Source organism: Oncorhynchus mykiss, chromosome 15, assembly GCF_057628025.1.
Source record: "Oncorhynchus mykiss isolate SJ-2025 chromosome 15, ASM5762802v1, whole genome shotgun sequence".
NCBI lineage: Eukaryota > Metazoa > Chordata > Actinopteri > Salmoniformes > Salmonidae > Oncorhynchus > Oncorhynchus mykiss.
This window is the reverse complement of record NC_143036.1, coordinates 80,127,694-80,139,866: the sequence shown is the minus strand read 5'-3', so window position 1 is coordinate 80,139,866 and position 12,173 is coordinate 80,127,694. Positions and strand designations below refer to the sequence as shown.

The window sequence follows — 12,173 nt, the reverse complement described above, 5'->3', positions numbered from 1 at the left end:
GACCAGGTGTTCCTGTCAGTGGTAGTTGGATTATATCTAGAAACGCATCTAAAACCTAGACCAGGTGTTCCTGTCAGTGGTAGTTGGATTATATCTAGAAACGCATCTAAAACCTAGACCAGGTGTTCCTGTCAGTGGTAGTTGGATTATATCTAGAAATACATCTAAAACCTAGACCAGGTGTTCCTGTCAGTGGTAGTTGGATTATATCTAGAAACGCATCTAAAACCTAGACCAGGTGTTCCTGTCAGTGGTAGTTGGATTATATCTAGAAACACATCTAAGACCAGGTGTTCCTGTCAGTGGTAGTTGGATTATATCTAGAAACGCATCTAAAACCAGGTGTTCCTGTCAGTGGTAGTTGGATTATATCTAGAAACGCATCTAAGACCAGGTGTTCCTGTCAGTGGTAGTTGGATTATATCTAGAAACGCATCTAAAACCAGGTGTTCCTGTCAGTGGTAGTTGGATTATATCTAGAAACACATCTAAGACCAGGTGTTCCTGTCAGTGGTAGTTGGATTATATCTAGAAACGCATCTAAAACCAGGTGTTCCTGTCAGTGGTAGTTGGATTATATCTAGAAACACATCCAAGACCAGGTGTTCCTGTCAGTGGTAGTTGGATTATATCTAGAAACGCATCTAAGACCAGGTGTTCCTGTCAGTGGTAGTTGGATTATATCTAGAAACGCATCTAAGACCAGGTGTTCCTGTCAGTGGTAGTTGGATTATATCTAGAAACGCATCTAAGACCAGGTGTTCCTGTCAGTGGTAGTTGGATTATATCTAGAAACACATCTAAAACCTAGACCAGGTGTTCCTGTCAGTGGTAGCTGGATTATATCTAGAAACACATCTAAAACCTAGACCAGGTGTTCCTGTCAGTGGTAGTTGGATTATATCTAGAAACGCATCTAAAACCTAGACCAGGTGTTCCTGTCAGTGGTAGTTGGATTATATCTAGAAACGCATCTAAAACCAGGTGTTCCTGTCAGTGGTAGTTGGATTATATCTAGAAACGCATCTAAGACCAGGTGTTCCTGTCAGTGGTAGTTGGATTATATCTAGAAACGCATCTAAGACCAGGTGTTCCTGTCAGTGGTAGTTGGATTATATCTAGAAACGCATCTAAAACCTAGACCAGGTGTTCCTGTCAGTGGTAGTTGGATTATATCTAGAAACGCATCTAAAACCAGGTGTTCCTGTCAGTGGTAGTTGGATTATATCTAGAAACACATCTAAAACCAGGTGTTCCTGTCAGTGGTAGTTGGATTATATCTAGAAACGCATCTAAAACCTAGACCAGGTGTTCCTGTCAGTGGTAGTTGGATTATATCTAGAAACGCATCTAAAACCTAGACCAGGTGTTCCTGTCAGTGGTAGTTGGATTATATCTAGAAACACACCTAAAACCTAGACCAGGTGTTCCTGTCAGTGGTAGTTGGATTATATCTAGAAACGCATCTAAAACCTAGACCAGGTGTTCCTGTCAGTGGTAGTTGGATTATATCTAGAAACACATCTAAAACCAGGTGTTCCTGTCAGTGGTAGTTGGATTATATCTAGAAACACATCTAAAACCAGGTGTTCCTGTCAGTGGTAGTTGGATTATATCTAGAAACGCATCTAAAACCTAGACCAGGTGTTCCTGTCAGTGGTAGTTGGATTATATCTAGAAACGCATCTAAAACCAGGTGTTCCTGTCAGTGGTAGTTGGATTATATCTAGAAACGCATCTAAAACCTAGACCAGGTGTTCCTGTCAGTGGTAGTTGGATTATATCTAGAAACACATCCAAGACCAGGTGTTCCTGTCAGTGGTAGTTGGATTATATCTAGAAACGCATCTAAAACCAGGTGTTCCTGTCAGTGGTAGTTGGATTATATCTAGAAACGCATCTAAAACCTAGACCAGGTGTTCCTGTCAGTGGTAGTTGGATTATATCTAGAAACGCATCTAAGACCAGGTGTTCCTGTCAGTGGTAGTTGGATTATATCTAGAAACGCATCTAAAACCAGGTGTTCCTGTCAGTGGTAGTTGGATTATATCTAGAAACACATCTAAAACCTAGACCAGGTGTTCCTGTCAGTGGTAGTTGGATTATATCTAGAAACGCATCTAAAACCAGGTGTTCCTGTCAGTGGTAGTTGGATTATATCTAGAAACACATCTAAAACCAGGTGTTCTTGTCAGTGGTAGTTCTGTATATCTGTATCTTTTAGAATCCAGAATTGGTTTGCTCGACTCACTAGTTCCTCAAAGTATTTGGGTGCAGGGTTCAAAGGACATATCAACTGTTTCTGTCCGTTGTTTTCAGTTGGGTCTTTTCCTGTTGATGCTGCTGCTGATTCTAATGTCTTGTTCTGTCCCTCTGATCTCTTCCAGGTTGGAGGCAATAAGCACACCATGAGTGACCACATGCACGCGGGGAACCACCAACAGATCCACGTCCAACAGCTGTTTGAGGAGAACAGCAACAAACGGACAGTGTTGACTGCACAGCCCAATGGGTTGACCTCTGTGGGCCGGGCAGGTCTACCGCTGCCTGACCGACAGCAGCCCGACGTCACCACCACCACAGCCCAGTGTCGGCAGGGCAGCTCAGCCTCCCTCAAGTCCACCGACAGCAAGCCCCAGCCGGCCACCCTGACCCCGGAGCAGGCCATGAAGCAGTTCATGCCCAAGCTTACGGCCTTCGAGCACCACGAGATCTTCAGTTACCCAGAGGTGTATTTCACTGGACCCAACGCCAAGAAGAGGCCGGGGGTGATCGGGGGGTCCAACAACGGAGGCTACGACGACGATCAGGGCTCCTACGTCCAGGTGCCCCACGACCACGTCTCCTACCGCTACGAGGTCCTCAAGGTGATTGGCAAGGGCAGTTTCGGTCAGGTGGTGAAGGCCTACGACCACAAGGCCCACTGCCACGTGGCGCTGAAGATGGTGAGGAACGAGAAGAGGTTCCACCGCCAGGCGGCCGAGGAGATCCGGATCCTGGAGCACCTGAGGAAGCAGGACAAGGACTCCACCATGAACGTGATCCACATGCTGGAGAACTTCACATTCCGTAACCACATCTGCATGACCTTTGAACTCCTCAGCATGAACCTCTACGAGCTCATCAAGAAGAACAAGTTCCAGGGCTTCAGCTTGCCGCTCGTCAGGAAGTTCGCCCACTCTATCCTGCAGTGTCTGGACTCGCTGCACAAGAACCGTATCATCCACTGTGACCTGAAGCCAGAGAACATTCTCCTGAAGCAGCAGGGACGCAGCGGGATCAAGGTCATCGACTTTGGCTCCAGCTGCTACGAGCACCAGCGGGTTTACACCTACATCCAGTCTCGTTTTTACAGAGCTCCCGAGGTCATCCTGGGGTCACGCTATGGGATGCCTATTGACATGTGGAGCCTGGGCTGCATCTTAGCGGAGTTGCTCACTGGGTACCCTCTCTTGCCGGGCGAAGACGAAGGGGACCAACTGGCATGCGTCATCGAGCTGCTGGGCATGCCCTCGCAGAAACTTCTGGACTCTTCCAAGAGAGCCAAGAACTTTGTGAGCTCCAAGGGTTACCCCCGGTACTGCGCGGTGACGACCCTGCCGGACGGCTTGGTGGTGCTGAACGGGGGGCGCTCCCGCCGGGGCAAACTGAGGGGACCCCCGGGGAGCAAGGAGTGGGTGACGGCCTTGAAGGGCTGCGACGACCCCCTGTTCCTGGACTTCATCAAGCAGTGTCTGGAGTGGGACCCTGCCGTGCGCATGTCCCCCAGCCAGGCCCTCAGACACCCCTGGCTCAGGAGGCGCTTGCCCAAACCTCCCACGGGGGACAAAACAGCGGTGAAGCGTATCACCGACGGGGGCTCTGGCGCCGTCACGTCGATCTCCAAATTACCTCCCACCTCGGGCTCCACCTCCAAGATAAGGACTAACCTGGCACAAATGACGGACGCTAACGGGAACATCCAACAGAGGACAGTGTTGCCAAAACTAGTCAGTTGAAGAAACTGTAAACGACAGCTAGTTCGTTGTCTCATCTAGGATATCTCTTCTTACTGGTTTTGGTTTGTTTTTTTTTTTAAATGGAGAGATGATTGTGTCTCTGAGAGAGAGAAAAACAACCGGGGAAGCCTGAACAGTACCAGTCACAGTACTCAACAGTGTGTTTTTTTTAGACAGACGGGTTTATTCAGCGTTATTAATTCACCGCGTCCTTGTTTAGTAGCTCTGTAGCAGCTTTTATTTAAATATAAACAAGAGAAAAACATGAAAGTGGTCATCATGAAGGGAACAATGCTTTTAGGTGTTTAGTCTCGGGACTGTGTGCTATGATGGAGCAGGTGGCTACCGTTCACACAGTCTGGCCCAAGCAGAGACTCATAACCTGGGCATGATAGTGTAGAATAACAGAATGGGTGGCTGGCCACGATGAACACATGGCGATAACTAACTCATATCTTTTAGGTGTTTAGTCTCAGGACTGTGTGCTATGATGGAGCAGGTGGCTACCGTTCACACAGTCTGGCCCAAGCAGAGACTCATAACCTGGGCATGATAGTGTAGAATAACAGAATGGGTGGCTGGCCACGATGAACACATGTCGATAACTAACTCATATCAGACAGTCTGAAGATATTTAGGCTCTGCTTCTCTACCTTATCTGATTGATATAGTGACATTAAATAGCTGTGAGAAAGGTGTTTTATTTTTTATAAGCTAAGATCATAGTATCTGAGATGAGGTTTTGGTCAAATAAATGCGAGGATGGAAAGTGGCTGTTTTAAGACTGTTAAGAGTTAAAGTGAGAGGTTGGACCGCGGTGTGGAAACATTTGTTTACCTGACAGACTATGCCTGTAATTCTCTTGACATTCCTTAAACAACTGAACTAGAACGAGGGGGAAAATTAGTGCAGGTTTGTCTTGTTTTCACCTGTACCAGAAACAAGGGAATAATGTGTTCGGTCAGAGAGGTGTAGGGGAGAGGAGGGGAGGGGATGGGAGAGGGGGGGAGAGAATAAGGAGAGGAGAGGAGATGAGGAGAGAAGAGGAGGGGAGAGGAGGGAAGGGGATGGGAGAGGGGGGGAGAGAATAAGGAGAGGAGGAGAGAGAAGAGGAGGGGAGGGGAGAGGAGAGGAGAGGAGGAGAGAAGAGGGAGGGGAGGGGATGGGAGAGGGGGGGAGAGAATAAGGAGAGGAGAGGAGGAGAGAAGAGGGAGAGGAGAGGAGGGGAGGGGATGGGAGAGGGGGGAGATAATAAGGAGAGGAGGAGAGAAGAGGGAGAGGAGGGGAGGGGATGGGAGAGGGGGGCAGAGAAGGAGAGAAGAGGGAGAGGAGGGGAGGGGAGAGAAGGGGAGGGGAGAGAAGAGGGAGAGGAGGGGAGAAAAGAGGGGAAGATGAGAGGAGGGGAGAGGAAAGGAGAGGGGGGAGAGAAATGGCATCTATCAAAATATGAGATGTCAACATAATAAGTTATTAGGTGCTATTCCTTGGTACAGCTGCTGTGAAATATATATCTTCACTGCAAAACAATGGTGCTTTTTATTTGACAATGGATGTAAAGAGGATTTTGGAGCAAAAATGTCTACTTTGTTTTGTTCTATCAGATTATTGGATGATTAGAAACTAAATGTGCTGAGGTGAAGTGGCTTTGTGATGATGTCCTCGTCAGAGAGGACTGTGTCTGTGTTGAAGGACTGTGGCTATTATAATGTCCTCGTCAGAGAGGACTGTGTTGGTGTTGAAGGACTGTGGATATTATAATGTCCTCATCAGAGAGGACTGTGTCTGTGTTGAAGGACTGTGGATATTATAATGTCCTCATCAGAGAGGACTGTGTCTGTGATGAAGGACTGTGGATATTATAATGTCCTCATCAGAGAGGACTGTGTCTGTGTTGAAGGACTGTGGATATTATAATGTCCTCATCAGAGAGGACTGTGTCTGTGTTGAAGGACTGTGGATATTATAATGTCCTCATCAGAGAGGACTGTGTCTGTGATGAAGGACTGTGGATATTATAATGTCCTCATCAGAGAGGACTGTGTCTGTGTTGAAGGACTGTGGCTATTATAATGTCCTCGTCAGAGAGGACTGTGTCTGTGTTGAAGGACTGTGGATATTATAATGTCCTCATCAGAGAGGACTGTGTCTGTGTTGAAGGACTGTGGATATTATAATGTCCTCATCAGAGAGGACTGTGTCTGTGTTGAAGGACTGTGGATATTATAATGTCCTCGTCAGAGAGGACTGTGTCTGTGTTGAAGGACTGTGGATATTATATTGTCCTCATCAGAGAGGACTGTGTCTGTGTTGAAGGACTGTGGATATTATAATGTCCTCGTCAGAGAGGACTGTGTCTGTGATGAAGGACTGTGGATATTACAATGTCCTCATCAGAGAGGACTGTGTCTGTGAAGGACTGTGGATATTATAATGTCCTCATCAGAGAGGAATGTGTCTGTGTTGAAAGACTGATCTAGGGTCAGGCTGGGTAGGTAGGTAGGGGCTGGTAGGTCGATGAGGTGCTTACTACATGGGCATGACTGCATATACTTGAATAGAAGGTCTTCCTCGGAGCCTGGGGTGGTCTCAGTAATTCTGACTAGAAGGTGTTCTTCAGAGCCTGGGGTTGTCTCAGTAATACTGAATAGAAGGTGTTCCTCAGAGCCTGGGGTGGTCTCAGTAATTCTGACTAGATGGTGTTCTTCAGAGCCTGGGGTTGTCTCAGTAATTCTGAATAGAAGGTCTTCCTCAGAGCCTGGGGTTGTCTCAGTAATTCTGACTAGAAGGTGATCTTCAGAGCCTGGGGTTGTCTCAGTAATTCTGACTAGAATGTGTTCTTCAGAGCCTGGGGTTGTCTCAGTAATTCTGAATAGAAGGTGTTCTTCAGAGCCCGGGTGGTCTCAGTAATTCTGAATAGTTCTTCAGAGCCTGGGGTTGTCTCAGTAATTCTGAATGGTTCTTCAGAGCCTGGGGTTGTCTCAGTAATTCTGACTAGAAGGTGTTCTTCAGAGCCCGGGTTGTCTCAGTAATTCTGAATAGTTCTTCAGAGCCCGGGTTGTCTCAGTAATTCTGAATAGTTCTTCAGAGCCCGGGTGGTCTCAGTAATTCTGACTAGAAGGTGATCTTCAGAGCCTGGGGTGGTCTCAGTAATTCTGAATAGGTGATCTTCAGAGCCCGGGTGGTCTCAGTAATTCTGAATAGGTGATCTTCAGAGCCCGGGTGGTCTCAGTAATTCTGAATAGAAGGTCTTCCTCAGAGCCTGGGGTTGTCTCAGTAATTCTGAATAGTTCTTCAGAGCCCGGGTGGTCTCAGTAATACTCCGGGTTGTAGTGAAAGACAGTTAGTGTTATAACATGTGGTTATAAAGCACTCTGATTAATCAGGACTTAAGGTTGACTCATGTAGCTTTTTTGAATTGCTTAGTTTACACCATGTTGACTGTTGCGACTGTAGAGTTGCAGAGTTTTATTTTTCATTTGATCGTTTCTTTAGCATTATTTTCAGTAGTGAACCGATACGTGTCTCTGGCCAGAGTGTAAATTCCTAAAACGCTTGTTCCCTTGCACAGCCAAAAAAAAGTGTTCACATATCCCCCTTTGCTTTATGTGAAAGGCAACCTGTAAAACAGACTCCTATAAACCTAGTAATGAACATTTTCCCCAAATGTGTTGAACCTTCAGATTTTCCAAAGTATTTGACAAAAGGGTTTTTATTAGTTAACCATAAATCAGACTGAGGCTTCTTTAAAACTTTTGTCAAAGTTGTACTTGTTTATTTCACATAAAACAATATTGTCAAATAAAAGAGGGAATCTAAAAGATATTAAATTGAACTTAGGGCTGAATAGAACAGTAACCACGGTAACCACGGAGCGACTTATGACCTAATGCACAAGAACTATACTATGGGATCCTATCAGACTGTCACTGTGTGGATACTTGGAGGCTCCGGGACACGGAGCAGAAGACTCTGTTTGATTGGAGTTTCAGAACAGGTGTGGCTGGCTGGGGATTGGATGGACGACCTGGTGACCTCATCAGGTCAGGGAGTAGAGCCCCGGCCTGCCCCGCTGATGATTGGTTCAGTGCCTGCCAGCTGCACACTGCTCAGTAGCCCCGCCCCCTTTGGAACCCATTGCCACCTGCTGATTGGAGAACATCAGCGGGGAGGGGCAGGACAGGGGGCGGGGTCACAACGTTCTTTTGACTTTTTTTAATTGTAGTTGTTTTGTGGATTGATAGTCGGGAGGAATCGTGCCCTTAGGTCGAATACAATGTGCCTTTGGTTATTAATGCCATTCATTTAGTAACCCAAGACCAGTAACATAATGACTTCATTCCCCTACATACACCTACCTACAGCACATCTCCCCTGAACATACATCCATTTCACAGATGTGTGAAATGTTTACAGTCATTTTCATGGATGTTTTCTTCAAGCCCAAAGACAGTCTTCCTGGCTTAACCTCTGATGTGGTAGCGAGGAGAAAGCCAAGCGGCCGCACAACGACAGGTATTACATGGGCCACATCCACAATGGCACCCTATTTCCCTATATAGTGCACTACTTTTGATAGGGCTCTGGTCAAAAGTAGTGCACTATATAGGGAATAGGGTGCCATTTCGGGAAACACCCTTTGCCAACAGGGAACGCTTAGTAAGAAGCAATGACCTTATGCTCTGAAAGGGTTGAGGAACTGACGGCCTCTGTCTTGTCTTAACATCAAAACAATTCAAGGGGTTACAGCTGTTAGCTTCATTTTATCACTCCCGGAGAGAAGGACAAAAATAAATTTTAATCTTTACCTCAGACTGTTGTGATAGATATATCTTTTTATTGTGATGTGAATAACCCAGGGCATTTGGTTACATACCAAAGTGCATTTCTTTCTACGTTTTGTGGCTATGAGGAAATGAAGCCAGTGGATTTTGCCTCATTTTTTTTTTACTCAGAAAAATAAGAGGCACTCAAACCACTTTTGGTCATTCAAGGGCCATAGCTATATCTATCTATATCTCTATCTATCTATCTGTCTGGAGAATGCTTGTCTTCAGCTGAGAAGGAAGTAGGGAGATGGAGTACAGTGTTTATTTTATTACACCGCTGTCTGAACGGCGTAGCACAACTCCAAACCTCTGTGTGCTCCACACGGTTGGATGTAGTAGCTTCTTTTCAGTGCAGTGTCAACTGTCCTATCACAATCTGCAGTCTATAGTCGGTGTGTCAGTCAGCCCAATGTGCTGCTCCACGGTAAGGTAACTTAGCTGTGGCAGAATCAGGCATTTGGCTATATTGTAAATGTTTTGAAAATTAAATTTTTTTAAAATATTTTTTTTTTGCTACTTGTAAGAATTTTAACTCTTGACTCTCTCGAGAGCTCTACTACACAACTTTTAGAAGACAGTCTCTAGAGCTCTACTACACAACTTTTAGAAGACAGTCTCTAGAGTTCTACTACACAACTTTTAGAAGACAGTCTCTAGAGTTACTACTACACAACTTTTAGAAGACAGTCTCTAGAGTTACTACTACACAACTTTTAGAAGACAGTCTCTAGAGTTACTACTACACAACTTTTAGAAGAAGGAAGTTAAAAAAAAAAAACTGAATCTTGAACCGAGCAACGACGTTGATAGATGTTAGTACTCTTTACCACAGCCACGTACGCTGTACATATGTGAAATTTGCGATGGGTTCAATGTGGATTTGTGTACATATGTATAATGTCTTTGCCTCTGGTGAAATGCTGCTGGAAGCACTACATGAATGTTGTAGTGGGTTTTTAAGCTCGGTCAGTTTTACTATAGTGTATCTAATGTACAGCTAATGGAAGGTCACTCTCTCTTTCTTTGTTTGTGATTATTTGTTCAAATTTTATTGTTGTGGCCGGGAAGATGTTATTAAATAAAAACAAGTTTTAATGTCCATCTTTATAAATGAATTGTTTACTGGTGGTTATTTGTCACAGGAAGTGTCGTTCCAGGTTAAATGTTGTCAGGGAATGAGGCCCAAAGCACTTGAATCGATGTACGGTTTGCTTCAGTAAAGACTTCATTACATCTAGTTGTACAACTCATTTCTTAGTTCTGACTAAGTCATATATTTTTTTATTTTTTTTTACAACGAATCATCATTGACCAAAGTACTGTCATTTCTTACATCGATACAAGCCACTAGCACACAGCTCTGTGTGTTTTCATATTGAATAGATAGAGTACTAGCCACTAGCACACAGCTCTGTGTGTTTTCATATTGAATAGATAAGAGTACTAGCCACTAGCACACAGCTCTGTGTGTTTTCATATTGAATAGATAGAGTACTAGCCACTAGCACACAGCTCTGTGTGTTTTCATATTGAATAGATAGAGTACTAGCCACTAGCACACAGTTCTGTGTGTTTTCATATTGAATAGATAGAGTACTAGCCACTAGCACACAGCTCTGTGTGTTTTCATATTGAATAGATAGAGTACTAGCCACTAGCACATAGCTCTGTGTGTTTTCATATTGAATAGAGTACTAGCCACTAGCACACAGTTCTGTGTGTTTTCATATTGAATAGATAGAGTACTAGCCACTAGCACACAGCTCTGTGTGTTTTCATATTGAATAGATAGAGTACTAGCCACTAGCACACAGCTCTGTGTGTTTTCATATTGAATAGATAGAGTACAAGCCACTAGCACACAGCTCTGTGTGTTTTCATATTGAATAGATAGAGTACTAGCCACTAGCACACAGCTCTGTGTGTTTTCATATTGAATAGATAGAGTACTAGCCACTAGCACACAGCTCTGTGTGTTTTCATATTGAATAGATAGAGTACTAGCCACTAGCACACAGTTCTGTGTGTTTTCATATTGAATAGATAGAGTACTAGCCACTAGCACACAGCTCTGTGTGTTTTCATATTAAACAGATAGAGTACTAGCCACTAGCACACAGCTCTGTGTGTTTTCATATTGAATAGATAGAGTACTAGCCACTAGCACACAGTTCTGTGTGTTTTCATATTGAATAGATAGAGTACTAGCCACTAGCACACAGCTCTGTGTGTTTTCATATTAAACAGATAGAGTACTAGCCACTAGCACACAGCTCTGTGTGTTGTCATATTGAATAGATAGAGGTTGAAACTTGTCCTTTGGGCTGAGGGCTTTGCCTCAGTTGACTCCCTCTAAGAATACCGTATGACACAACAGCCAGTCATGAGACGGGGCGGAGCCTGGAGCTCTGGCCAGAGACCTCTGTGCTGTACACTGGCTGGCTGTTTCACATAGCGTCTGGTGCAGAGAAATGCATTACAGGACAGAGTAATGCCGACACACACACTCACGCACTATATACAATAAAGGGAACACTAAAATAACACATCCTAGATCTGAATGAATGAAATATTCTCATTAAATACTTTTTTCTTTACATAGTTGAATGTGCTGACAACAAAATCACACAAAAATGATCAATGGAAATCAAATTTATCAACCCATGGAGGTCTGGATTTGGAGTCACACTCAAAATTAAAGTGGAAAACCACACTACAGGCTGATCCAACTTTGATGTAATGTCCTTAAAACAAGTCAAAATGAGGCTCAGTAGTGTGTGTGGCCTCCACGTGCCTGTATGACCTCCCTACAACGCCTGGGCATGCTCCTGATGAGGTGGCGGATGGTCTCCTGAGGGATCTCCTCCCAGACCTGGACTAAAGCATCCGCCAACTCCTGGACAGTCTATGGTGCAACGTGGCATTGGTGGATGGAGCGAGACATGATGTCCCAGATATGCTCAATTGGATTCAGGTCTGGGGAACGGGTGGGCCAGTCCATAGCATCAATGCCTTCCTCTTGCAGGAACTGCTGACACACTCCAGCCACATGAGGTCTAGCATTGTCTTGCATTAGGAGGAACCCAGGGCCAACCGCACCAGCATATGGTCTCTCAAGGGGTCTGAGGATCTCATCTCGGTACCTAATGGCAGTCAGGCTACCTCTGGCGAGCACATGGAGGGCTGTGCGGCCCCCCAAAGAAATGCCACCCCACACCATGACTGACCCACCGCCAAACCGGTCATGCTGGAGGATGTTTCAGGCAGCAGAACGTTCTCCACGGCGTCTCCAGACTGTCACGTCTGTCACGTGCTCAGTGTGAACCTGCTTTCATCTGTGAAGAGCACA

At 45.1% G+C, this 12,173-nt stretch overlaps 1 protein-coding gene across 3 annotated transcripts in view; it reads left to right on the top strand.

Moving 5' to 3' along the window:
• Window positions 1-9,935, top strand: part of LOC110499731 (dual specificity tyrosine-phosphorylation-regulated kinase 2) — a 33,586-nt gene extending 23,651 nt beyond the window's left edge. Inside the window, exons 3-5 of one of the 3 annotated variants that reach the window (XM_090201325.1) lie at window positions 2,388-7,116; window positions 7,159-7,199; window positions 7,286-9,935. In XM_090201325.1, coding sequence (XP_090057451.1) covers window positions 2,388-3,998 — 1,611 coding nt within the window. In that variant the 3' untranslated portion in view covers window positions 3,999-7,116; window positions 7,159-7,199; window positions 7,286-9,935. Of the gene's footprint in view, window positions 1-2,387; window positions 7,200-7,285 lie in introns of those variants that run through there. The other 2 variants (XM_036945397.2, XM_036945398.2) reach the window with 2 other exon arrangements.
• Window positions 9,936-12,173: the final 2,238 nt, after the last annotated feature.